Genomic DNA, 24,070 nt, shown 5'->3' on the forward strand with positions numbered 1-24,070 from the left:
GATCGCTCCGTGCTTGCCTTATTTTACCTAATCTTATTATTGTTATTATTCTGATTTATTTGCTTGGTTATGTGAGCAGTAGATAGTCACTGAGAACTGGGCGGCATTTATTAGGATTCCTTGTACAGCCAGCCAGATATTTAGACTGGATTCGGCATTTTTGTCCACCCATTCATCCTTCGCAAGAATCTAGGATAGGTATGTCTTGTTTGATGGCGCTTAGCAGAAAAAATATATACTGAATCACCATCAGCATCAAACACTTCTGCTTCTAGAATACGATGCTATCGAGCAGAGTTTTACAACTTCATCTTCCAAGTATAGTATGTGAATTTCACCTCCCAGAACACCCTAGCCAACATGGCCACTTTCTTACGAATTCTGGGAGTTGAAGTTTCAGAAAGCACCCCACTCGGAAACTCTGCTCTTAAAAAGTTTGCAAGTGATTTGTCATTTGATAGAAAGTGAGAAGGATTCACTTTCTCTCTTCTACAAGATTAATTTCATATATGATTATTTCATTCAATAAAATCCCCTTGCTTGGAGTGCGTCCTTTGGTAATAATTGCAAGATAAGCTTCAAATAATTAACGGGCATAATTCTCTTGGTAATAATTTAGTGGCATTACTCTCCCCCCAATATCCACTCTTGGTATTGTTTAAAAGGCTCCCAACCACTTATCCTGGTCGGACCCTAATTTAGCTTCTGAGGCCAAAATCACCCTGATGTTTTCATGTGCAGCCTCCCTAGTTAAATCATAAAATATGTTTTCTATTTCATGCCTTATTAAAGTTCTTCGAATGTGTAAACATTCCTTAACCGGTGCATAATTATTTAATATTACTTGCACACCAGCGACAAAGTCATGTTTAAAGATCCAGTCATTTTGACCTTTCCAAAGATGGCGCCAAAAGCTCCACTTGCGTTTTCAAACAAGACATCCCCGTTCCAAGCTTGAGGTTTTTTTTCCGCGCCAGAAACCATGATGACGTCTTCAAGAAACTTTAAAAATAGAAAGCCACTCTATGAAAAGGGCGGGGTGGTTAATTGGAGCAGGAAATGACGTATTTGTTTTTCAGGAAGTAGCTGTCAGGAAGAATGGAGTTAGGGGGCTGCAGGGTAAGAGGGGCCTTTAATCCTCCAGGGTGGTGCTCATTAGGCTCCCTTAAAGCAAAAATGGGCTGTCACAGGAAAGAGGATTGAGGGTTTTTTCCCCAGCATGAGCCGAAAATGATTCCCCGGGAGGCGAGGGCCGGCTGTGTTACTCCGTATGGAAGCTCTGGTTTGTTAGAAATGGGGAGATGTGCTTTCTTCCGCCTTGGAAGTTACAAGGAAGATGTGATATTCCTCCTAGATGTATTGAGACTCCCCCCTGGTAGTATGTAGAGGTTGTCTATCACTGTTACGGTTATGTAAAATGCCCCTTCCCCTTTGGTTTTGGAGTTTTGAGCCTTTGACAATAAACCATTAAAGAAGTTTGTATTTTGTTGCCTGAGCTTCACATTGGGGAAAAAGCTGGAGGAATGGAATTCTGGTCCTTTTCCTGCCCCTTCCATTTCTTTTCTTCTGACTTTTTGCAGATTGCGTTTGAGAAAGATGGAGTCTATTTACACACCAGTGCAAAGCGGCATCCTGATCAGGATTCCCTCATACCTGGAGTTATCCGCATCATTGAGAAGGTGGGTTGAGACAGGTTGCCTATTGGGTTGTAAACTGAAGCAAGGAGGCTGTATGGTCATGGTGAGAAAATTGGTTATATCGGGGCATTGAAGTCTTATTTGCCATTAAATGTATGGGCCAAAGCAGGCTCAAGACTTTTCTCTTGCTTTTTGGATGCTGGAGGATGAATCTGAGGCCTTTGTAGCTTTGTAATATTGTCTAATTGTGACATTATGGTTAAAGGTAGTTAGGATTAATTTGAACACAACTGGTCAGAATAGCGGAAGCTTTGTATTTGAGTCCAAGGTTTTCTACAGTTCATACTACAAGTTATCCTCAATTAGTAACTACAATTGGGTTACTTAAGCTAACAAAACATCACAATGTTATGATCTTACTTCAGTTTTCCTTTGCTTTGCAGACCTGAAAAAGCTGTAAATGTGAGGTTTGATTGCAAAGTTACTTTTTTAACACTATCGTAATTGCAAATGGTAGCTAAATCATGCAGTTGTTAAATGAGGACTACCTGTATGCGATATTAATGCATATGCACAAGTAGTAGTTTATGTAGTACATAAAAGATTTAAATATTTCACAAGAAATTTTGAGTTTCCCACAATTTTATGATTTAAGAAGTGCACATCAAAAAGCATTAGGTAGTTTGTGATGATATTTTAGAAAACGAAGTGGGGGATGAACAGTATTTCAGTGTTTATGCATCAGCTGCTTTTCAAGGAGGAAACATGTGAAATTCAGCACTCATTTGATCACTTAAATTTCAAAATTTAAAAACCAAGTTTCGGGATGAGGAATTTTGTTGGAATATTTTATTGTAATGTTGCTTCCTTTTTATTCAGGGTTCAGATATTTTACTACAATGGACCCCTGTGGAAGAATCTTCAGATACTGCTCAGATTATGTACACTAAAAAGGTAAGCTTTCTGCTGATTTAATCTTCTACCTATATATATTAAATCCTTCAGTATATTTGCTCTCTATATTTTGGCAGAAACAAAAATACATTTCTTTATATTAGAGGTTTTTCTTGTTTAATCACTGTATAGGTTGCTTGTTCTTTACAGAGCAATATGTTATGGTATCCTTTCAGTTTATATAAAAGTTAAAAAACCTCAGTCTTTAGAAGAAAATAGTTACAGGAATAAAGAATAATGCTAGGATTTCAACTATACATGTTTTCAATGCTTCTGGAATTACTGTACAGGTAGTCCTTGAGTTATGATTGTAACGGAGTCTCCCAATGACAGTTGTAACTTGTAACAGTTGTAAAATGGGTCAGTAGCATGTAAGACATAATTTTACAGCCTTTTTCAGCAGTCATTAATCAAATCAATGGTTTGCTATGGATGGAATTTTGAACAGGACCTAAAGGAGCATTTAGAAGATACTATGAGGGACATATTTTAAAACACTGAAATGTCCTCTAATCTTCTTTTCTCTTTACTAGGATACCATTGGGTCCCAAGCCGAGGAAGAACACTTTGATCCAGGATATGAACCAGACTGGGCCGTAATCAGTACAGTGGGGACAAGATCTCGGGTCCAGGAGGAAACAGCTGGTAAATTGAAAGAGGAAGCACTAGTGTCCTCTTATGAATTTTGGTTGTGTGTATCTAGGTTTACTGATGAAGTTGCAATAATGAATGAAAGAGGGGATGAGAAAAAGATAGTAGCTAGAAAGTGTAGGATTTTGTTTCTTCTGTCCTTTGTCATTATGCTTTTCCCATGTTTCCCCTACCAGTTTCTGGATCAAAATCTCCAGGCCCTCGTGGTCAGTGGGCCTTCTCTCTCAGCTTGTCTGACCTGAAATCCATCCGTAAGAGTAAACCAGGCCTCGGCTGGTCGTATCTTATCTTCATCACCAAAGAAGGCATTTCCATTCAAGCTCTGCATTTCCACCGTGGAGGCACGAAGGCCCTTCTCAAAGCTCTTTGCAAATATGTTATATTAGCCACGTGAGTGAGATTACATCACAACCTCTGTTACATTAAAGAAATAAGATGTAGTCTCCATCTGGTTTAAACTTGTGTGGACTAGGAGAATGTTTTCTAATATCAGCTTCTGAAAATGAATTTTGAAAGCCTTTGTTAGATAACAGGATATACCAAGGTTGTAGATTAATTTAGGAAGTGAGGAAAAATATCCAGGAGGAAAGCAGCAGTAAATCACCTTTACATGGTTAGCAAGGAAATCATTTGAAGTTGATTCAAGGGAAATCTGTCCCTGAAGTTACTGGGAGTCAAGGTTGACATTGTCTCATTGGATGCTTTGAGCAAAGTGCTTGCTAAGTTTCAAGTAAGACCCAAATATCTAGCAACAGCAAAAGAAATATTCTTATCCTGGTTTGTTTGGGATTTCTTGTAGTCATCTGATGGGCATTATTAAAATGCCATGCTTGGTGATTATGGCCTTTCTCCCTCTCCTTTTCAGATGAATCAAAGGCTTTCTTCACAACTGAATAAGAACTAGCCTTAGATTGTAGAGACCATTCTATGTAGCTCCAGATCAGTAGAGAAGATAGCATGCTACACACCTTATGGACTTTTTAAAATAAGAGAAATGCAGTTTCTAAGCATTCTAATTACATAACATTTTGTTCCTGCATGTACAGTAAAGTGGCCTTGTTCTACAATACTTAACAGAAACAGTAAAGCAAAATTAATTTCTCTAACGTGCTAGTTTTCTTTGTGTTGCAAAGAGCAGTTAAAATATAGGAATCTCCAGCTGTAGTTAGAAGCAGAATAGTTCCAGAAGAACTTTATACTATATTATGGACACAACATGAATCAGAAAAAAAGGATTTGGAATGTTCATTTGACAGCAGTGAGAATTCTATATGCACAGAAATGAAAAGATGCATTAATCCCAAAACAGAAGAACATATGGAAAAAATGATGATGCTTGCAGAAATGGCAAAACTGACTATTTTAATAAACATATCCAGCATTGTTTCTGCTTGGAAACAGTATCTAAATTTTGTGCTCAAGATAAAAAAATCATCTCTTGATGTCAGTTAATATAGTTTGTTTTTATAGAAATGGCTAATACTTATTAAGCTGGTGAAGTAAAAAGTTGAGACTGTAATTCTATTCTGTATAAGTAGTCCTCGACTCACAACAGTTCATTTAGGAACTATTCAAAGTTACGGCACTGAAAAAGGTGATTTATGGCCATTTTTCACACTTAAAAACTTTCTAGCTTCCCTATGATTGTGTGATCAAAATTCAGATGCTTGGCAATTACTTCATACTTGGTTCATACCATTGCTGTGTCCCAAGGTCATGTAATTGTCCTTTTGTGACCTGACAACAAAATCGATGGAGGAGCCAGATTCATTTAACAACCAAATTACTAAATTATCAACTGCAATAATACATTTAACAGCTGTGGCAGGAAAGGTCATAAGTGGGATAAAACTCACTTAACAAATGTCTCTCTCAACAACTGAAAATTTGGGCTCAATTGTGGTCGTAAGGCAAGGACTACCTGTACTTTCCTGTACTGTAAAAAGTTGGAAGTCAGTGCTTTCATTTTCCACCTTTGCCCTATAGCTTACTTTCCTTTTTCGTCCCCATTTTCCTGTCATCTTGATTTTTATATGTATTTTTACACTGTGATGATTTTAATTGTTGTAAACAATGAAAAAATGTATTATGCATCCGACAATTTGTCGCAGTGTTGAAATCCTCTTCCAGATTTTTTTAAAAAAATCATTTTTATTTCCTTTTGTTTTGTTTTTTTCTTGTAGCTCCCCGAAGGATTCTCGGCTCTACCTGGTTTATGCACATGATTCAGATGCCCTTTCTCATTCCTTTGATGAGCTTCAGCTCTTTGACGACAGTTCATCAAATCTAGTATCGGTAAGACTGTTTTCTGAAGGGCCTTATCTAGAGTCACATACTCCATAAAAGGAATGAAGGAAAACTAAAAGGAGAATGTGTTAAAAAAGAACAAGCTGTTCATATGGTTTTTTTTTTCAGGCAGAAGCCTTGGTTTAGGAATGTTTTGGGAACAGTTATGTGCATTATTTTGAACCAAAAGGGATCAAATGTACAATAAAGGTGTTGTGCACATTCTTAAGCAAGGATATAGAATTAGTTTAATGAGTTAGATCAGTGATTCTTGACCTTGGCAATTTTAAGATGTCTGGATTTCAATTCCCAGAATTCCCCAGCCAGCCATGATATTTGAGGAGCTCTTGTAGTTGAAGTCCAGATATCTTAAAGTTGTCCAGGTTGAGGAACACTGTGTTAGATGATAAGCCAGCAAGTGAGAATCTAGAACTATGTCTTCGAACTTTTGAAAACGCAAGCAGACTGGATATTTTTTATTCATACTATGCTTTTCAATTCCTGCGTCCAAAAATGGTGTATAAGAATATCTACAAAGATTGCACAGAACTAGAAATATAGAACATAGAACATCATCAGAATTGGAAGGGACCTTGAAATCATCTAGCCCAACCCTCTGCTCAAGCAGATCTATACCATTTCAGACAAATGGCTGTCTAGTCTCTTAAAAGCCTCCAGTGATGGAGCACTGACAACTTCTGGAGGCAAGTTGTTCCACTGGTTAATGGGTCTCAATGTTAGAAAATTTCTCCTTAATGCTTGGTTGCTTCTTTCCTTGGTTCATTTCTATCCATCTGTCTTGCTTTCTGGTGCTTTGGAAAATAAGTTGACCCCCTCTTCCTTGTGGCAGTCCCTCAAATATTGGAATACCGTATCAGACTGCCCCTAGTCCTCCTTTTCACCCGACTAGATATACCCAATTCCTGCTGCCATTCTTCATTAGTCTCCAGTACCCTAATCATCTTTGCTGCTTTTCTCTGTACTCTTCCCAAAATCTCAACATCTTTTTTATGATATGGTGGTCAAAACTGGATGCAGTATTCCAGATGTGGTCTTACAAAGCTTTATAAAACAGTATTAACACGTCAGATGATCTGGATTCTATCCCTCTCTTAATGATTGAATGAGTAGAGCTGCACCATCAAGTTCTGAGCAAACATGATTTGAGTTCAGATTTCAAGAAGTGGATTATAGACTGATAGATGAAAAAGAGGTTTACCACTTCAGCAGCTATTCACACCACCAGCAGGTATTTACACTGGAAGAAAGAAAACTAGATTGGAGAGGGCTGCAATTGCATCCTGAGTATTAACTGCAGAGTTTTGGATGCATGGGTATTGCTAAGATGATTAACGTCAGACACTCCTAGACCACAGATTAATTAGGAACTATGAATAATATGCAACATGCATTTGATGCAGTGAAGTTTAACAGATAGTCCTTAAGGCCCCAGAATTGGGACTGGCAACTCTATTGCCAAGGGTCATAATTGCTAAGCGAAGCATCATGTGACCGTGACTTAATGATTTTACTTCCACCTTCTCTATGAACTTTGTTTATTGCAAGCCAGTTGTGAAGCACACAAATGGTGATCACATGACTGGGATACTGCAATGGTTGTAAGTGCTTGTTGGTTGCAAAGCTATTTTTTTTACACTGTTGTAACTTTGAATGGTTGCTAAATGAAGCAGTAATTGAGGACTACCTGTAGCTGTAAACACCTTGTGGTTGTTTTTCCTCCTAGCGATTCCTGCAGGATCCTTATGCTGCCACCTTTGGTGGCTTCTCCAAAGTTACCAATTTCTTCCGTGGAGCTCTGCACCAGGAAGATGGACTCACCCATCATTCCCTTAGTGATTCGGCAGCTGCCAATTTGGAGGAAGAGACAGGCTTTGAAGTTATCTCCTGTGTGAGTGTTGAAATAGTCTGGCAGATATGGCAACCAGTCAAGGGGGAAGGGAATGGTTGGTTATTCTTTCTGCCACCCATTTTCTCCAAGTGTCATAGAGTTACTGAAGATGTGGTCATGTTGTGGCGGGAGCTTATAGAAATGCAAGGACGACTGTAGTAGTAGAAGATTGCAAGTGAACTCTTTGAAGGAAACCCCTTCCCCTTTATCAAAGAGCAGCCAGTCAGTCTTTAAACACAGAAGCTTAAATGGACCAATGTCAACCTTCAAAAAGATTCCTTCAAAAAATTATGCTCTTAAATGTAACTTTAAAATGATCCAATAAATGAAGATATAGTGGTACCTCGGTACTTGACTCCTTTGGAACTCATCAGATTTGGTACTCAGTGCATTTTGACATGAACTATTTGTCCCGGTACTTATTTATCATTTGTTCGGTACTCCTGCAAGCTAGAACTTGTCAGTATTGGCTGTCTTGTGATTCACAACCCTTTACAGCTGAAACTAAGGATCACACGTTAATTATGGGGTTTGCTTGGAACTTGTTTGTTTGGAACTTGTGTCTGTCGCACCTCCCAGAACCAATGAATGATGAGGTACTACTGTAGTTAATGGATACACAACAGAATTTCTCCATTGTTTGCTAGATCTACTGCTGCAATGAAACTGGGAAGGTGCTTCTAAAATTTGTCAGCGTGAAAAAAAATTGCAATATGTACACTCACTTGACTATAGAAAGAGTTCTTGAAGCTCTTCAGCTTTACAGCGTCCCTTTAATTCAAAAGAAGGAAAGTTTTAATCATTATCTCTCCCTCCTTCCCTCTTAAGGAACTTTTCTTCTTCAGATACAATTGTTTTTTTAGCTTACTTTGTTCCTAGCAGCAGGCCCAACTAGGAGAACGACCCTCTGTTCAAAGGGAGACCCCTGTTATGGAGCAGGAATGGGAACAGCATCTGGATCCTGATGGACGTGTACTAGATCCCATTGGATTGCGGAAGAGGATCTTTGCTGGGGTGAGATTTGTGGGACGGATGACAGCTAGATCAGTGTGCTTTGTGTTTCTGGAATAAAAAACAAGAAATTATTGTGTCTGTTTATTGGAATGTCCGTGTAAATTGAGTAGTATGATATTGATTAATCCTCGACATATGACTTTTTAATGGTGGTCATAAAGTGAATATGGCAGTTGTAATGTAAGCACGGTCCACGTTACTTTGCTGGAAACTGGAAGTAAATGCCAGTTTCCAGCAAACACGCCCCTCCCTCCCCCCCCAATCATGGTCACGTGACTGCAGGACATTGTAAACAGCCGTAAATGCAGACTGGTTGCCAGTGCCCAAAATGTGATTACATGATTGCAAGGGCTTCCAGGCTATTTGAACTTTGAATTGGGGGTCTGTCATAACATCAAACAGTTGTAAGTTGAGGTCCACCTGTACTGTGTGTTTCCTACCACTGATTCAAGTCCTAGAATTGATGCAAGGTAGGTCCTTTGTTCTATAATAATTTGGTTCATTGCTTCCTTTCTTTGAACTATTTTTTTTTGTCCCTTTCAGGGTCTCAGCATGTCATTACGTAAGGAAGCGTGGAAGTACCTTTTGAACTATTATTCCTGGGGCAACACCAGTGAGGAGAACAAGGCACAAGTGAGACGGAAAACGTAAGCCTAATTCTTCATCAGGGAGTGGCCTGTTTGAAGGAGAACTAGTTCTGGGGCTTGGCAAGGACTGCCAAAGATGACCTGAGTCTGAGCGTTTTCCCATTCCATTCTTCCACCTTTTCCTCAGAGATGAATACTTCCGCATGAAGTTACAGTGGAAGTCGGTCAGCGAGGAACAGGAGCTGCGGAACTCTTTACTGCGGGGCTATCGCAGCCTTATTGGTTGGTATAAATTCTGGTTTTGAGGTTTACTGTCATTCAGTAACAGCACCTGGCTGATTTGTTTTTGCCCGTCTTTTTTTGCCAATGGCCGGATTCGCAGCCCCTGGAATTCTTAGCCATGGTGATCTACTGACCTAAAGCAGTATCATTCTATTCATACAATCTATTCTCGAATTACAGCCAGATGTTTCTAAATGCAATTTTTTTCTTCCTTTATTGTTTCCTAGTATCTAATATTACAAGCCATGTTTTCCCTTGAATGTGGAGGTTTCTCCTATTATCTGCTCTGGTTAATAGTTAATAATCAGTGCACAAAAGACAGAATCTTTTAGAGCTTTCCAAGACAGCAGCCATCACCACCTACTCCTGACAGTACATTGTATGAAGGAATTATGCATTATATAAATAAGTGCTTTCTTAAATATGGTCAAAATCTGTTGCCAGTCAGGTTCAGTGAGTGATTTCTAAGGGCTTGGTTTTATATTTGCATACACCCCATGGATGGGGCTTCACTTGTTTGCATGGCACAGTTTCTGGCATGCCTTGGACACATGCCAATCCATGAACCTGGGGATGGGGACCCTTGTGCTACATTATAGCAATAGCACTTAGACTTATATCTCTCTCCGTAGTGCTTTGCAGCACTCTTTAAGCAGATACAGAGTCAGCATATTGCCCCAATAATCTGGGTCCTCATTTTTCTAACTTTAGAAAGATGGAAGATTGAGTCAACCCTGAGCTGGTCAGGATTGAACTCTTGGCAGTAAGCAAAGTCAGCTTGCAATATGGCATTCTAACCTCTGCGCCACCACAGCTCATAAGACAATGATCTCTATTTCTGCTTTCTCAGCACATCAGATTAAATGATTTCTATTGAATCTCACCAGTGCTTGTCCTATTATTTTGGAACACCTTTTTCTAAATCTAAATTGTCTAAGGTGTGTATATGACCATTTGTGCTTTCCTTGGGATACAATGCCTCAATCTTTCCTCATTGTTTTACTTTCCTGATTTAGTTTGCCCTTCGCTAAGTTATCCTGAATGTCCTTTCTAAGGGGGCAGCGCAGGTGAGTTTTATAAACTTGTATTTGTGCCTTTGCAGAAAGAGATGTCAGTCGCACGGATAGAAACAACAAATTCTATGAGGGCAGTGAGAATCCAGGACTGGTACTGTTGAATGATGTGCTGATGACATACTGCATGTACAACTTTGATCTAGGTGAGTTCCAAGGAAAGGCACCAGTCCAAATCATCATGGCTTAAGAGAGGGTTTATAGAAACATAGCAAACTGATGGCAAAAAAAATATCACTCATTTATTTTTATTTGTAGTCATTATTTTTTACTTCTATTTATTTTATTTTCGTCAGATGGTAGACATGTGTTTATCCCAAGCATGTTTAAATTCAGTTACTGATGATTTGACCCACTACCTCAGTTGAAAGTTGGTTCCATGCTTCTACTACTCTTGTCTATGAATTAATACTTTCTAATATTACTTTTGAACTTCCCTCCTGTCTGAGGTCATTCCCCCGTGTTCTTGACTTTTGCTTAATATTAAAATATTGGCGTCTGGAAGCTTAATAGACAAAGATGGAAGGAAGCAGAAGTATAGATAGAAAGGAATAGATATAATTTAATCATGTACAGCTACATGGATGTGAAAGGAGTGCTTCAGGGGGAATATGAGCATCTTATTATAACGGTCAGTGTTTCTGTAAAGAAGCCACAAACATTGGGGGGTGGGGGTGGGGGCGGCTGAGCCAACAGCCATGTGGCCTAGGACTAGATGTGTTTGAGTTAGTGAGGCACTGCCAAGACACAACACAATCTTTGTGTTCATCGTTGTTTTCTTAACATGTTTCCTGAAACTGTGAGTTCAGGAAAAGGTGCAGGTTCTTTTAAAGAGTCACAACACCACCACAAAAGACAAGCATTAATCTGAGGCTTGAAAAAAATCACCTCGAATTAAGAAATTAACTCTCTCCATTATTTCTTTCGCTTACCTGAACAGGCTACGTACAAGGTATGAGTGATCTCCTATCCCCCATTCTCTATATCACCCAGAACGAAGTCGATGCTTTCTGGTGCTTTTGTGGTTTCATGGAACTGGTGGTGAGTACACTGTCTGGGTCAAAATAAAAACTCTTGGTAATTATAATTAATTAATATATCTTTAGCCTCATTTTAAGACATTTTTCAAACAAAGTGAAATTCAGGGAAGCTTTGGGTCTTTGACCTGACTTGCTACTAGTTTCATTTTTTTAAAAAGTATATAAATTATTATTATCTTGGTTTTATATTTTAACAAGTGCCTTGAAGACTACTTTTAGGGAAAAGGCTGGTATACAGGTAGTCTTTGGCTTATGACCACAAAATTGCTCAAAAATTTTGTTGCTAAGTGAGATACTTAAGAGATTTTTTCCCCCCATTGTATGACCTTACTTGCCACATTTGTTAAGTGAATTACTGCAATTAAGCTACTAACACAGTTAAGTGAATTCGACTTCCTTATTTATTTTGCTTGTTAGAAAATCAGAAAAGATGATCATATGACCTTGGGATACTGCAATTGTCATAACTATGAATCAAATTGCCAAGCGTCTGAATGTTGATCACGTGACCATGGGAGTGCTGTAGCAATCATATCTGGGCAAAACGGTCATAAATCATGTTGTTGTAACTTTGAACAATCACTAAGGGAACTGTTGCAAGCCGAGGACTATCTGTATACATTTACTTAACAATAATTACTTCTCCCCACCGGTTTTTTCATGGTCTTCTGTTTTCTGCTTGCAGCACCACAATTTTGAAGAAAGCCAGGAGTCCATGAAACGCCAGCTTTCCCAGCTCACCTTGCTTCTTAGAGTGCTGGATCCCCCACTCTGTGACTTCCTAGGTACAGGTGTATTACAGGTGTTACAGGTGTAGCGAGGTTAAAAACTAAGGGATTCCGTTTCTATGGAGAGAGAGAGAGATTATGTTTTTGTTCTTTATTTCATGCAACGTTAAAAAAATTAAGTCTTGTTATTCAGGGCCTTTTTTTCTTTAATTTGACCTGCAAATACTGAAAAAAACATATTTTACACCAACGCTGACTTCCCCCAGTCTTGTTTTACATAATTCCACCTTTTGCTTTTGCTTCTGCTTCCCAAAGACTCGAAGGAATCTGGCAGCTTATGTTTCTGTTTCCGATGGATCTTGATCTGGTTCAAGAGAGAATTTCCCTTCTCTGAAATTCTTCAGCTTTGGGAGGTGAGACTGGAAGAAGTAATTCTTACTCATGTCAGGGGGATTAGGGGAAACCTAGGTGATAATTCATTTCATTTTGGGGACTTGTGCAGGAAGCCGAGAAAACAGACTGATGAAAAGTAGAGTTTTGGGACTGCAGCACAGTGTTGAGGTTTGGGGAAATATCCGAGGGAGATATACAGATGCAAAACGTGTTAGAAAGACAGAGACTTGTAGGAATGTTTTGCAGCTACTCCTCTAACAAGTTTAGATTTTCATGTATACCATTCCCAGTTGATATCTCAACATGCAGCTGTCAATCCTCATGCTGCAGAGGACCCTTCCTTGGAGAGATTCGATAAGCCGAACAGAATCCCAGATACACATTGCAAGACAATATAGCAGTGCCTGGATCTGCTCATTTGGAATCTAAATTTTAGTGCATAATGATCAGTTTTATTGGCAGATGTGGCCTGCATGAAAGTCTTGCTCATTCTTCTCCAATGAGAAATGGGCCCTTTTGAATTACGACATAATTAATTCAGAATTAAGACATAGTTATTCCAGTCTAACTCTGCCCATAATAGTAGTTCAATTCTGACCAGCTCAAGATTGACTCAGCCTTCCATTCTTCTGAGGTTGGTAAAATGGGGACTATGATTGGTGAAGGCAATATACTGACTCTGTAAACCACTTAGAGAAGGCTGAAAAGCAGAGTTCCCCAACGTTTCCGGCTTTGCTGACTGACAGGGGCAGGGAGGGGATAGTTTTCACAAGTGGCTGGCAAATGCACACCTGTGTCAGTACTCGCCATGGCAGTATGTGCATCCCTACTGTAAAGCACTATATAAGTGCTATTGCTATAATGCTCACAATGTACCATTCTATCAGTGAAGTAGCAGTGTTTCTCTGTACTTTCCACCAGAGCTCCTTCATAAGCCAAAAGGATCCTCAGAATTGATGCTCAGAAGCAGTCATGTCTAGTGTCCCTTTTATTTCAGAGTTCCAAGGATCAATGTATATTGGAACTACCTGCCACAAGATCACTCTAAAAACCTACAAGCATCTGCAGGAAATCACTTGATCCATAAGATTTCTAGGCTGGAGTAGTCTAATTGGAGATCTACAGAAAAGAATATTGACCAGGCAGTGACCTGACCATAGTAAAGATCATATTTAGATTGATTTTACGTAGATAGGTCTAGCCACTTGATTGGCCTCATTGTGTTGCTGCTGCCATGTGGATGCTGATGATGGTGATAAGAGTTTTATACTTTTTATGTTGTGGATTTTCAATGTTGTAAGCTTCCCAGAGTCACCTGCGTGTGGCTCTGGGCAACAGTATAAATTTGCTTAGTAAACAATAAAATGAAATAACTTAGCAAGGAGAGAACTGTGCAAAGTTCCTGAGGAGTAAAAGGGGACAATAAATTCAGATGTATGACTGTTACATCTCAGATAAACCAGGTGAGTGTTATAAGTCTGTGGATTGAGAAAATCTTCACAATCAGCTCTTGATTTGGGCTTCTAAATCTATATTTCTTCCTGTCTGTTTGGCACAGAAGTGTATTGTAGAATTGAACAAGGATGGTCTTTAGGAGCATCTTTAGGAGAGCTGACTTCCCCCAGTTTTGTTTTCTCACAGAAGCACTATGTTGAAATCTGGCCCCACGGCAGAGAGTGACTTGAGAAGGTCAAATGATAGAACCAGGCAAGCTACATGTTCTACTTTTTCACTGAACAAGGTTCATCTTAGGGATAGGATAGCCCAGCTGATGGTTGGAAGAAAGAATATTGTGCTTAATTAGGCAATATGATCAATAATATTGCTAGTTGATACCCTTGCATGGTCTAAATTGTACCTCTCATTCCAGGTATTATGGACAGAATTACCTTGCCCCAATTTCCATCTGCTGGTGGCTTGTGGCATTCTGGATGCAGAAAGACAGGCTCTTATGAATTCTGGTTTTGGCTTTAATGAGATTCTCAAGGTGAGGGCCAAGCAGATAAATGCTTTTTCCTATCTCTCACTCATATGTACCATTCACATGTACCATTCACAGTTTCAAGTTTACAGGAACAAATACTGAATTACGCAAATAGCTTGCTTCTGAAAAATGAATGGTATACGCTGGAAAACAATGAATTCTTTTCTGCTCAGATTGTCTGTTGTTGTGCCCCCTGCTGTTATGAAAAGTTTCTGCTGCTTTGTTAAGGAATAATGTATTTATTTCACCATACCTCACTCATTTTCTCAGAAGTTTCTCACTTTGACTTTTACATCCATAATTCTTACATATCATTTATAACAATTCCTCAATCTCAGAATATGCATTCTGGTTTACAGGAAAATACCTTAACAGATAACAGATAATCAGAGTTGGAAGGGACCTTGTAGGTCATCTAGTCCAACCCCCCGCCCAAGCGGGAGACCCTACACCATTTCTGTCAAATGGCAGTCCAATCTCTTCTTGAAAGTCTCAACTGATGGCACTCCCACAACTTCCAAGGGCAAGCTGTTCCATTGGTTGATTGTTCTCACTGTCAGAAAGTTTCTCCTTGTTTCCAGGTTAAATCTCTCCTTGTTCAGTTTCCATCCATTATTCCTTGTCTGGCCTTTGGTTGCTTTAGAAAATAGCTTGACCCCTTCCTCCCTGTGGCAGCCCCTAAAATATTGGAAGACCTCTATCATGTCTCCCCTGGTCCTTCTCTTTACTAGACTAGCCAAGCCCAGTTCCTGCAACCGTTCGTTGTATGTTTTAGCCTTCAGTCCCCTAATCATCCTGGTTGCTCTTCTCTGTACTTTTTCTAGAGTCTCAACATCTTTTTTATAATGTGGTGACCTAAACTGGATGCAGTACTCTAGGTGTGGTCTTACTAAGACTTTATAGAGTGGAATTAGTACTTCCCTTGATCTTGATTGTATCCCTCTGTTAATACAATTTAGGATTGCATTAGCTTTTTTGGCTGCTGCTGCACACTGCTGGCTCATATTTAGCTGGTTGTCCATTAAGACTCCAAGATCCCTCTCACAGTTACTGCTATTGAGCCTGGTTTCACCCAGTCTATATGTGTACTTTTGGTTTTTCTTGCCTAAGTGTAGGACTTTACTTTTCTCTATATTGAATATCATTTTATTAGATATGGCCCAGTGTTCTAGTCTGTCAAGATCCATCTGGATCTTGAGTCTATCTTCTTGGGTGTTAGCTATTCCTGCCAGCTTAGTATCAACTGCAAATTTGGTAAGTTCCCCTTCTATTCCCTCATCTAAGTTGTTAATGAAGATATTGAAGAGTACTGGGCCTAAGACAGAACCTTGTGGCACCCCACTGCTTACTTCCCTCCCTGTAGACTTAGACCCATTAAGAACTACTCATTGAGTACGATTTGCCAGCCAGTTGCGAGTCCATCTAGTGGTGGTGCTATCTATTCCATTTTTTTCTAGTTTACTAAGAAGTAGGTTGTGGTCTACTTTGTCGAATGCCTTGCTAAAATCTAAATATATTATGTCCACAGTATTTTGTTGGTCTACTAATTTAGTCGCTGTGTTGAAGAATGAATGGCATGATCTGTTTTTAACAAACCTGTGCTGACTGCTAGTTATTACTTTACTTGTTTCTAGATGTTGGCAGATCTGTTTTTTTATTATCTTTTCCAGTATCTTCCCAGGTATTGATTTTAGGTTAATTGGTCTATAGTTTCCTGGGTCTGTTTTTTTTCTTCCTTTTTTGAAGATGGGAACCACATCATCTCTTTTCCAGTCCTCTGGGTGCTCCAGGATTTTTGAAAGATATGGTGCAGTGGTTCTGAGATGACCTCTGCCAGCTCCTTTAAAACTCTGGGATGTAATCCATCAGGCCCCGGTGATTTGTTTTCATCAAGATCAGACAACTGTTCTCTTACTATTTTTTGCTTATTTTAACTTTTATTTCTGGTCTGTCTTTTACAGTTACGTTTTTGGTGGGTTGAGCTATAGTTTCTTTTTGCGTGAAGAACAATGCAAAGAATGAGTTAAGCAGTTCTGCTTTCTCTCTGTTGCCTGTTACTTCCTTGCCATCTTCTCTCTTTAGTGGACTGACTGTTTCCTTGATTTTTTTCTTGTTATTTATATGTTGGAAGAAACTTTTTAAATTATCTTTGACTTTTGTTGCAAGTCTTTGTTTGTTCTGAGCCTTTGCGATCCTGACTTTGTCTTTGCAGATTCTGGCTATCTGCTGATATTCTGTCTAGTTGTATATCCTTCTTTCCATTTTTTGTACTTGTCCTTTTTTTCTTTAAATTTGCCATAGAGATTTTTGTGCAGCCATGCTGGTTTCTTCTTGGATTTCTTGTTTTTCTTTCTCAGTGGTATTGTGCTGGTCTGGGCTTCTATGATCATACTTTTTAGAGTTTCCCAAGACTCTTGAGTTGTTTTCCCCTTTAGGATTTTCATCCATGGAATCTTTCCCAAGTTCTCTCTGAGTTTATTGAAATCAGCTCTTTTAAAACCCAAGACTCTGGTGTCATTATGTTCTGTTGCTTGTGTTTGTGTTATGTTGAATTCTAGTATGACATGGTCACTCTCACCCAAGGTACCTTCTTCTGTAACATTTTTCACACTGTCTATTCCTTTCCCTTCTGTCTAGTTGAATTTTACATTCATGTTTAACAGTGTGTCTTCTTTTTGTTTGTGTCTCCCCAAAGCATATTAATGAACTGACCATGAGGATGAGTGTGGAAGACATCTTATGCCGGGCTGAGGCAATCTACAGGCAGCTGGTTTCTACTCCAGTGAGTTTTTGCCAATGAGGCATGAAGCTTTCCTACTGCAGTCTCCTTTCTGGAGCCAATAGGCAAGACATCCACAATAAGAGGAATGTGTAAAACAGTGCTGAAATAAAGGTCCAACTTTCACTGGACTGAAAGAATGTTCCCCATTTGGATGTCTTAAATACTGGCCCTGTATTTCTACCTAGCATAGCTGTTGGCTTTCACCTTGAGCACTTCCGGTGTTTGAGTTTCATGCTGAGCAAAATGAAGAACATCCTGGTGGTTTGGGGACCTGATGTTATTCGGAGACTGAAATGTCCAGGTGGAACATTTCATGTGTGGTTAATGTGTGTGGTTATTAACAATACTTCTTACAAGATCTATGGAAAAATATTGCAAGGAGAATTCCTGTTCAGCGTTAGAATTATGTGAACACTTTGCATGCTCAGTTTTCTTTTTTTTTTTTTTGAAAACAATTTTATTGGTTTTTTAACAAACAAACAAACAAAAACATAAAAACATCTGCTCTCTTCGATACTTATATACAAACAGTGTGTCGGTTGGTTCATCAGTTTTGTGCATTCATTTCGTAGTCACAATTACAATTACATTACATAATAACTCTTATTATCAATTCAAACATATATATCCACATACCATTATTGAAAAAAAGGATTTGACTATACTTTTATTCAATCATGCCTTATGAGATAACTATAATTTAAGTAATTTATTCTATAACAAATCATATAATCATACCAATTCTATCTTAAGAAAAAAGAAAAAAAAACATTTTATAAATGTAATGTCAAGTAACAAAAGAAAAGGGAGAAGAAAAGTCAATAATATTCCTTATTACCTAACATTCTAAATATTCTATTTTTGTATTTCATCATCCAGCCATTGATAGAAAAGGTCCCAAATTGTATAAAGTTGTTTATCTTATTGCTCTCTAATTTCAAATGTCAATCTACTCATCTCAGCACATTCCAATATTTTCTTAATAATTTCCTCCTGCAATAGAATTTTCTCATTTTTCCAATTTTTTGCAAATACAATCCTAGCCACAATCAATACATTTACAATCAAGCATTTCAAATCTTTACTATAAACCTCTGGTAAGATTCCCAATAAGAAAAACTCTGGTTTCAAGTCTATATGTCTCTTTATCATTTTTTCCAACCACATGTGGATTTTAGTCCAGTATTTTCTGGCATCCTCACAAGTTGACCACATATGGTAATATGAACCAGGTATCTGATGACACTTCCAAGATTTTTCCGATTTGTTCTTAAACATTCTTGCTATCCTTGTCGGGGGAAATGCCACCTGTAAAACATCTTATACAAATTTTGTTTATAAGCTGTAGACATTGTCATTTTATAATTTTGCGACCATAATTTCTGCCATTTCTCTAAATCAATCCCATATCCAAAATTCCTCCCCCAAGCAATCATAGTTTCTTTAACTTGTTCTTCCTCTAGCTTAATTCCCAATAAGTAACCCTATAGTTTTTTAATCATCTTTTCATCAGTACCTGTCAAAATCTTATCTGCTCAGTTTTCATGGTGCTACTTGAGAGGCTTTTTCCACATTCTTATAAGCTGGTGATTTTTTGCTTTGTCTGCAAATGGCACATCATTATCTTCATTATTATTATATTGTTGTTTATCGCATAGTCAACCAGATGTTCAGACTGAATTTGGCATTTTATCTGCCTATCGAGTCCTTCCCAAGCACCTGGAATAAGTAGATGTTTAGTACAAATCAAGGTATTATGTATAATGAGGTCTGATGTGTGGGTATGTGTATATCTACACCCTCGTGCACCTGTGCCTTTGAGTCTATTGACTCTTGGAGCCTTCAAGGATAAGTCCCTGTGGTTTTCTTGGCAAGGTTTTTTTAGAATTGGTTTGCCATTGCTTTTCTTGGGTTGAAAGAAAGTGATTGGCCCAAGATAGGATCAGAACTCCCAGTCTCCCCGTTCCTAGTTTGATGCCTTAATTTCTATATCAAACTGGATATAGTATCCTGAAGTAATACGTACAAATATACTTTAATCCCTTTTTAGGTCTGTCAAATCTAATGGTGATCGCTTACCTGGTGACTGTGAATGGTGGCTTATATGGCATAGTATTAGTTCATTACACCCAACCTAAAATTTAAGCACACAAAAAGGCTGCTTACTTGACTCTTTTATTGGAGAGCCAAGATTTGAAGCCTAGAATTTATATACAGTATTTCAAGCAGGGCTTTGCCAGTGAAATACTTGGGGTATTTATATGCCATGGAAGCTGTGTAGGACCTAAGCATACCTAGGAGATGTGTGATCGGTAAAATGCTGCCTATTAAAGTCTTGGGTTTTCTTTCTGCCAGGATTTACCACGTAACGTCCAGGAACTGCTGGGCCTCTCCGAGAGCAAATCTCCCACCTCTAGCACTGACACAGCCAGCTCCCCACAGCCACTGTCACCCAGTCAGGTGCAGGAGATGGACTTGACTGACAGTGTTTCCCCAAGCCAGCCGGACAGCAGCATCGAAATCCTGCCTGCGGAGGATGCCTCCACCTCTCAGAGCCTGTCTCCATGAAAATCTCACACCACCACAACCATCTTCTTAACACAAGCACTTTAATCAGAGCAGGGGGTGGGCTAGGAGGGAGGCAGGTCAGGGGGCCTTGCAAAGTTATTTTCTTCCTAGAGTTCAAATAGTTTTAGGAATATCAAGTCTCAATCACAGCCAGCTGGCTTAGTGTGCACAGTGTGCCTTTATCCATAACATAAGGCTTCCTTGAAAAGTCCCAGGTCTTGGCCTGAAGTTGATTTTCCCTTTTGGTTTGTATAAAAAGATAGAAAGGAGCAGATTAGTAGCTGTTGTCCCAGTGGTCTTCTGATTTGTATTCTGAACCTCATAAATCCTGTTTTTGCTATTTGTCTTCCAACATTTATCCCCCCCTCCCCCCCCCCACTCCCAGTTTTATATGTTGAGATTGAGGGTTTTTTTGGCAGCAGCAATTGCTTCTGCCAATTTGAAGCTTCTGACCTGACTTACAGAATTTAATTGAAGATGCCCAAGCTATATGCTAAACAAATATGCAGGAAAGCTGGTTGAAACAGTTCCTTGGTGGAACACTGAATATTACAGAGATGTTGTCTTTTGAGAAAAACACAGAATCAGAGATTTCCAGGACTAGAGGCTGGAAGGCCCAACTCCTAAATTATTTAGTATTTTGCCAAGGAATTCTTGTTGATATGCTGCCTCGTGCTTCCTTACCATGGCTGGAGGTTCATCTCATGACTTGCTTGCTGCTTTCTCTTTAAAACATGATTATAAACTAACTGCAATACATTGAGGAAGGATGTCAGACTTTGTCCTTCAGTGCCTCTAATCCAGCAGGCATGTGGATTTGAAGCTTTGTGTGCATATGCAGACTTCTTCCCACCAAACAGTCTTTCTTGGTCCTTATCTTGCTTCCCTCCCTCTTTATAAAATACATTAAAAGTATTGTGTCATTCTTTTGAGTGTGTAACTCTTTTGGGATGAACGTTCCTTGGCCTGAGCTATTTGTTTTGGGTGGGCGGAGACTGGAGAGAGGAGGAATAAAAATTCTTCAAAAGCCACTTCTTACCAGAATGGTGTAAGGCCTTTCCAGAAAAGTATGCATTCCTTTTTTATCTTTCTCTGCTGCGCCTCTTAAACTAGTGGGATCGTGGACTTTTGATTGTGAGACTCGCAGCCTCATCAACCATCTCCCTTAGCAAGTTATTTTGTTTTAAATGAAAAGTAGATCCGACAAAGTGTCAGCAATTCAACCCAAACTGCATGAAACGTAAATACAAACTTGGAACAGACATAGACAGAAAAGAAAGCAAATAGAGAATAAAATTGTAAACAGATAAAAGGGTTGTCAGATTGATATATTTTTCTACAATACAAAAGGGTTAATGACATTTAATACTATGGTAGCTCAAGTTTTTAAATCACATGATTGCTTAGAATCAATTACTGTATATCCTCTTGGAGCAAAAGTAATTGATGAGAGCTATATTGGTTTAATCACCTTATATTTAAGGTATATCTGTAATTGAGTATGTGCAGAGGAGGCTCTATGAATTTGATATATAATTCCATCATTGCTGACTTCTATCTCAATGTTGCTTTCTTCCCCCAATGAACAATCCACTACCTATTTAATTAAATCATTTTATTATGCTGCTATATTTAGAAGTAATAGATTCCGTGGGTCAGCTTCCATTATGAACTGTCGATCAAAAGAAAAAGCAGTGATTGACTTATATTTGGTCAGATCATTGATCCATCAAACAGCATTGTTTACACTAAAGATTATGCTCCAGATGTTGGATTACAATTCACATTAATATTATCAATCTGGGTAGAATTCATGGCAGGCTATAAGTTGACTGGGTTTAGCCTTCATTAAACAGTCAGTGGCTATCCAAAATTTCAAAAACTTTTCCTGGTTCTACCTAGATTTTGGGACTGGTATGTACCATTGAGTAAGATTGGGATGGGAGTTCCTATTGCCGTATTTTTTAAAAAAATCTGTTGTATTGATATAGGGAGGAAAAAAAAGTGATTCCTGGCTTTATGAGATAATGAGTAGGGTCTTGCAGGAAAATCAGAATCAGAAATTTCTGATTATTAAAAAAGAAGAATCTCAAAGAGTTCTCAACTTTGCTCAGAGAAGCAATGTTGAACTTCAAAAGCATGTCCCTTGGAGCTACTGGACAATGGTGCAGAATATAGTAGGCCACAGCTGCCTTCTGGGAATTTTTAAACAACTTCTGCAGTCTATGGTCTTGGGATAGTAAGGTGGCCTACCATCCAAATATATTCTAAGTTAGATCATGTTTAGTTTCTAAGTCTCTCTGGTACACCCACCTGTTAAGGATTTTATTTTTATTTATACTTCATGTTTCTAAACCACCTATTTCCCTCAGAGGGAGGAGAGCAGTGGGCCAAGACAGGACTTGAAGGAACAGAAAGCCAAATCCTCCAGAAAACTAATCTAAAGGAAGGAGGCAGGCAGTTGTGGCATGCTGTGATAAACATCCTCCCCATTTCTGTGCTTGACAAGCCAACAAGCATTGATCTTGTGGGTTTTCACTGTGTAAGTTGCAGGTGTTATCTAGGGAATGAAGTGTAGGGGATATGCCCTTAGGGGGCTGATTTCAGGTGTGTTCTCTCCTGATGCAGGGGAGGGGGAGATGTCTGCAGTCCCTTGGGTTAATCCAATTCTGTGCCTTGACTGTAGAGAGTGCAGACCTGGGTCTCTGCAAAATCATTATGTATTACTGCTGACCTTCCCTCCGCCCCATGGGTGAAGGGTAAGGGCCACAGGAGCTTACATTTTCCAGCTTCTCTGCAGCAAACCAGATTCCACTGCAGTGAATGCAGCATTGCTCTCCTCGCTTCCCCCCCCCCCCCAAGCACTGCAGGAGAGCAATGCAGGGAGCCGGTGATGCAATACTAAATGGCAATTTGTCCAGGATCACGAAGCTTGGCTGGCTGCTCCGTTTTTCTTGCACTTCTATGCCTTCCTCTTTTGTCTTGCTGAAACACCTAGGAGTGAGCATTGGGATTTTTTTGTGGGGGTGGGGAGGAGGGAGAATCAGGAAGCAGCTAGTTGGAAATAAAAGCATCTACACAACCCTGCAGACGGGTTATCTTTTGGTTTCTCTTCTTGTGCCCCCCTAGTGCTTGCTGTTGCATTAAAAAAACCCCTCTGAGTTACATCAATCTGTTTTCCTATATATTATAGGGGGACTCTGGTAGCACCTTTTCTGATTAATAAATCTTGTTAAAAGGGATAAGCTATTAGACTCTTTAAATATACCATATCTTCTTACACGTATATTACAGGAAGCAATATTCAGCCACGATGTCAGTGAATACAATACTCAATTTCCCTCCTGAACAATATTTGGGAATCTTGCCACCTTTTTCTTCATGTCCGATACTGCCAGCCATCATCCGATAAATTATTTTCTCTCTTAAAAGTGTTTCCACAGTAACGTCCCCATCGCCCTCCCTAACCAGCAGTCAAAATTACAATTTTCATCTCAGCAAATGCTCCCAGCTGCTTTGCCGTTCCTGTAAATATGGGAATCAGGAGTAAATAGTACAAATACCTCATTTCAGTTCCAGGAACGAATGTAAACCTACAGCTAAGGTAGTTACCTGCAAAAATCCAAATAGCCACTAGACGAAGGCAGTGCCCAGCTTCAGTAACTATAGTGATCTTGCGTCTCACCTAGCACAACAGAAATTGTTGGAAGCCAAAATGTATATATCTTAGGCTCTATCAGACTGAACTGCAGTGAGACAGAGCTTTCTTAAAGGAGAAGGTTCATACCTTCAGTCTTGGTTTCTGCGTTGCACCAGTTTGAGGGTAATTGAGCTTCTTGCATTCTAGATCAAATGCTTCTCAACCACAGCAACTTTAAGATGTGCGGACTTCAACTCCCAGAATTCCCCAGCCAGTTGAAATCCACACATCTTACAGTTGCTGAGGTTGGAAAACGCTGGTCTGTAAATTCAATTTAATTGCTAGGTGACAATTTGAATCTGATCTCCAGTTTAATAATCACAGGAGTTGTTATCTCCCCAAATTCAGGGAAAGCTGTTCATATGCCTTTTCAGAATTAAAATTGGTTTGGGGTATTGGTTGGACTAGAAGACCTCAAAAGTCCCTTCCAACTCTGTTATTCTGTCAGTCTGTTATCTTTAAAAAAATCATAACATCTTGGT

General features: G+C 39.1%; 1 protein-coding gene across 5 annotated transcripts; it reads left to right on the forward strand.

Moving 5' to 3' along the window:
• Positions 1–992: 992 nt before the first annotated feature.
• Positions 993–20,814, forward strand: TBC1D17 (TBC1 domain family member 17). 5 transcript variants are annotated; one of them, XM_026712083.2, is made up of 17 exons: positions 993–1,119; positions 1,581–1,679; positions 2,517–2,591; positions 3,125–3,236; positions 3,419–3,632; positions 5,426–5,537; positions 7,273–7,437; positions 8,317–8,451; positions 8,995–9,098; positions 9,226–9,320; positions 10,423–10,539; positions 11,334–11,434; positions 12,119–12,218; positions 12,477–12,574; positions 14,425–14,541; positions 17,234–17,320; positions 19,676–20,814. In XM_026712083.2, exons 1-17 carry the CDS (start codon positions 1,099–1,101, stop codon positions 19,886–19,888), a joined length of 1,965 nt encoding a protein of 654 aa, XP_026567868.1. In that variant the 5' UTR covers positions 993–1,098; the 3' UTR covers positions 19,889–20,814. The 5 variants fall into 5 exon arrangements, with proteins under 5 accessions (XP_026567868.1, XP_026567869.1, XP_087773765.1 ...); XM_026712084.2 differs by having other exon boundaries at positions 8,320–8,451; XM_087917639.1 differs by having other exon boundaries at positions 8,323–8,451.
• The last annotated feature ends 3,256 nt before the right edge of the window (positions 20,815–24,070 follow it).

The sequence above is a fragment of the Pseudonaja textilis genome, chromosome Z (assembly GCF_049901715.1).
Source record: "Pseudonaja textilis isolate UNSWEBS1 chromosome Z, rPseTex1.2, whole genome shotgun sequence".
NCBI lineage: Eukaryota > Metazoa > Chordata > Lepidosauria > Squamata > Elapidae > Pseudonaja > Pseudonaja textilis.

What these genes read in the sequence shown, in the direction of transcription:
- TBC1D17 (XM_026712083.2), top strand. Translation starts at nt 1,099, where the DNA reads ATGGAGTTAGGGGGCTGCAGG. An exon ending in AGATTATGTACACTAAAAAG is followed by an intron (nt 2,592 to 3,124) that starts GTAAGCTTTCTG and finishes TCTCTTTACTAG; the next exon opens with GATACCATTGGGTCCCAAGC. An exon ending in GTTCATCAAATCTAGTATCG is followed by an intron (nt 5,538 to 7,272) that starts GTAAGACTGTTT and finishes TTTTCCTCCTAG; the next exon opens with CGATTCCTGCAGGATCCTTA.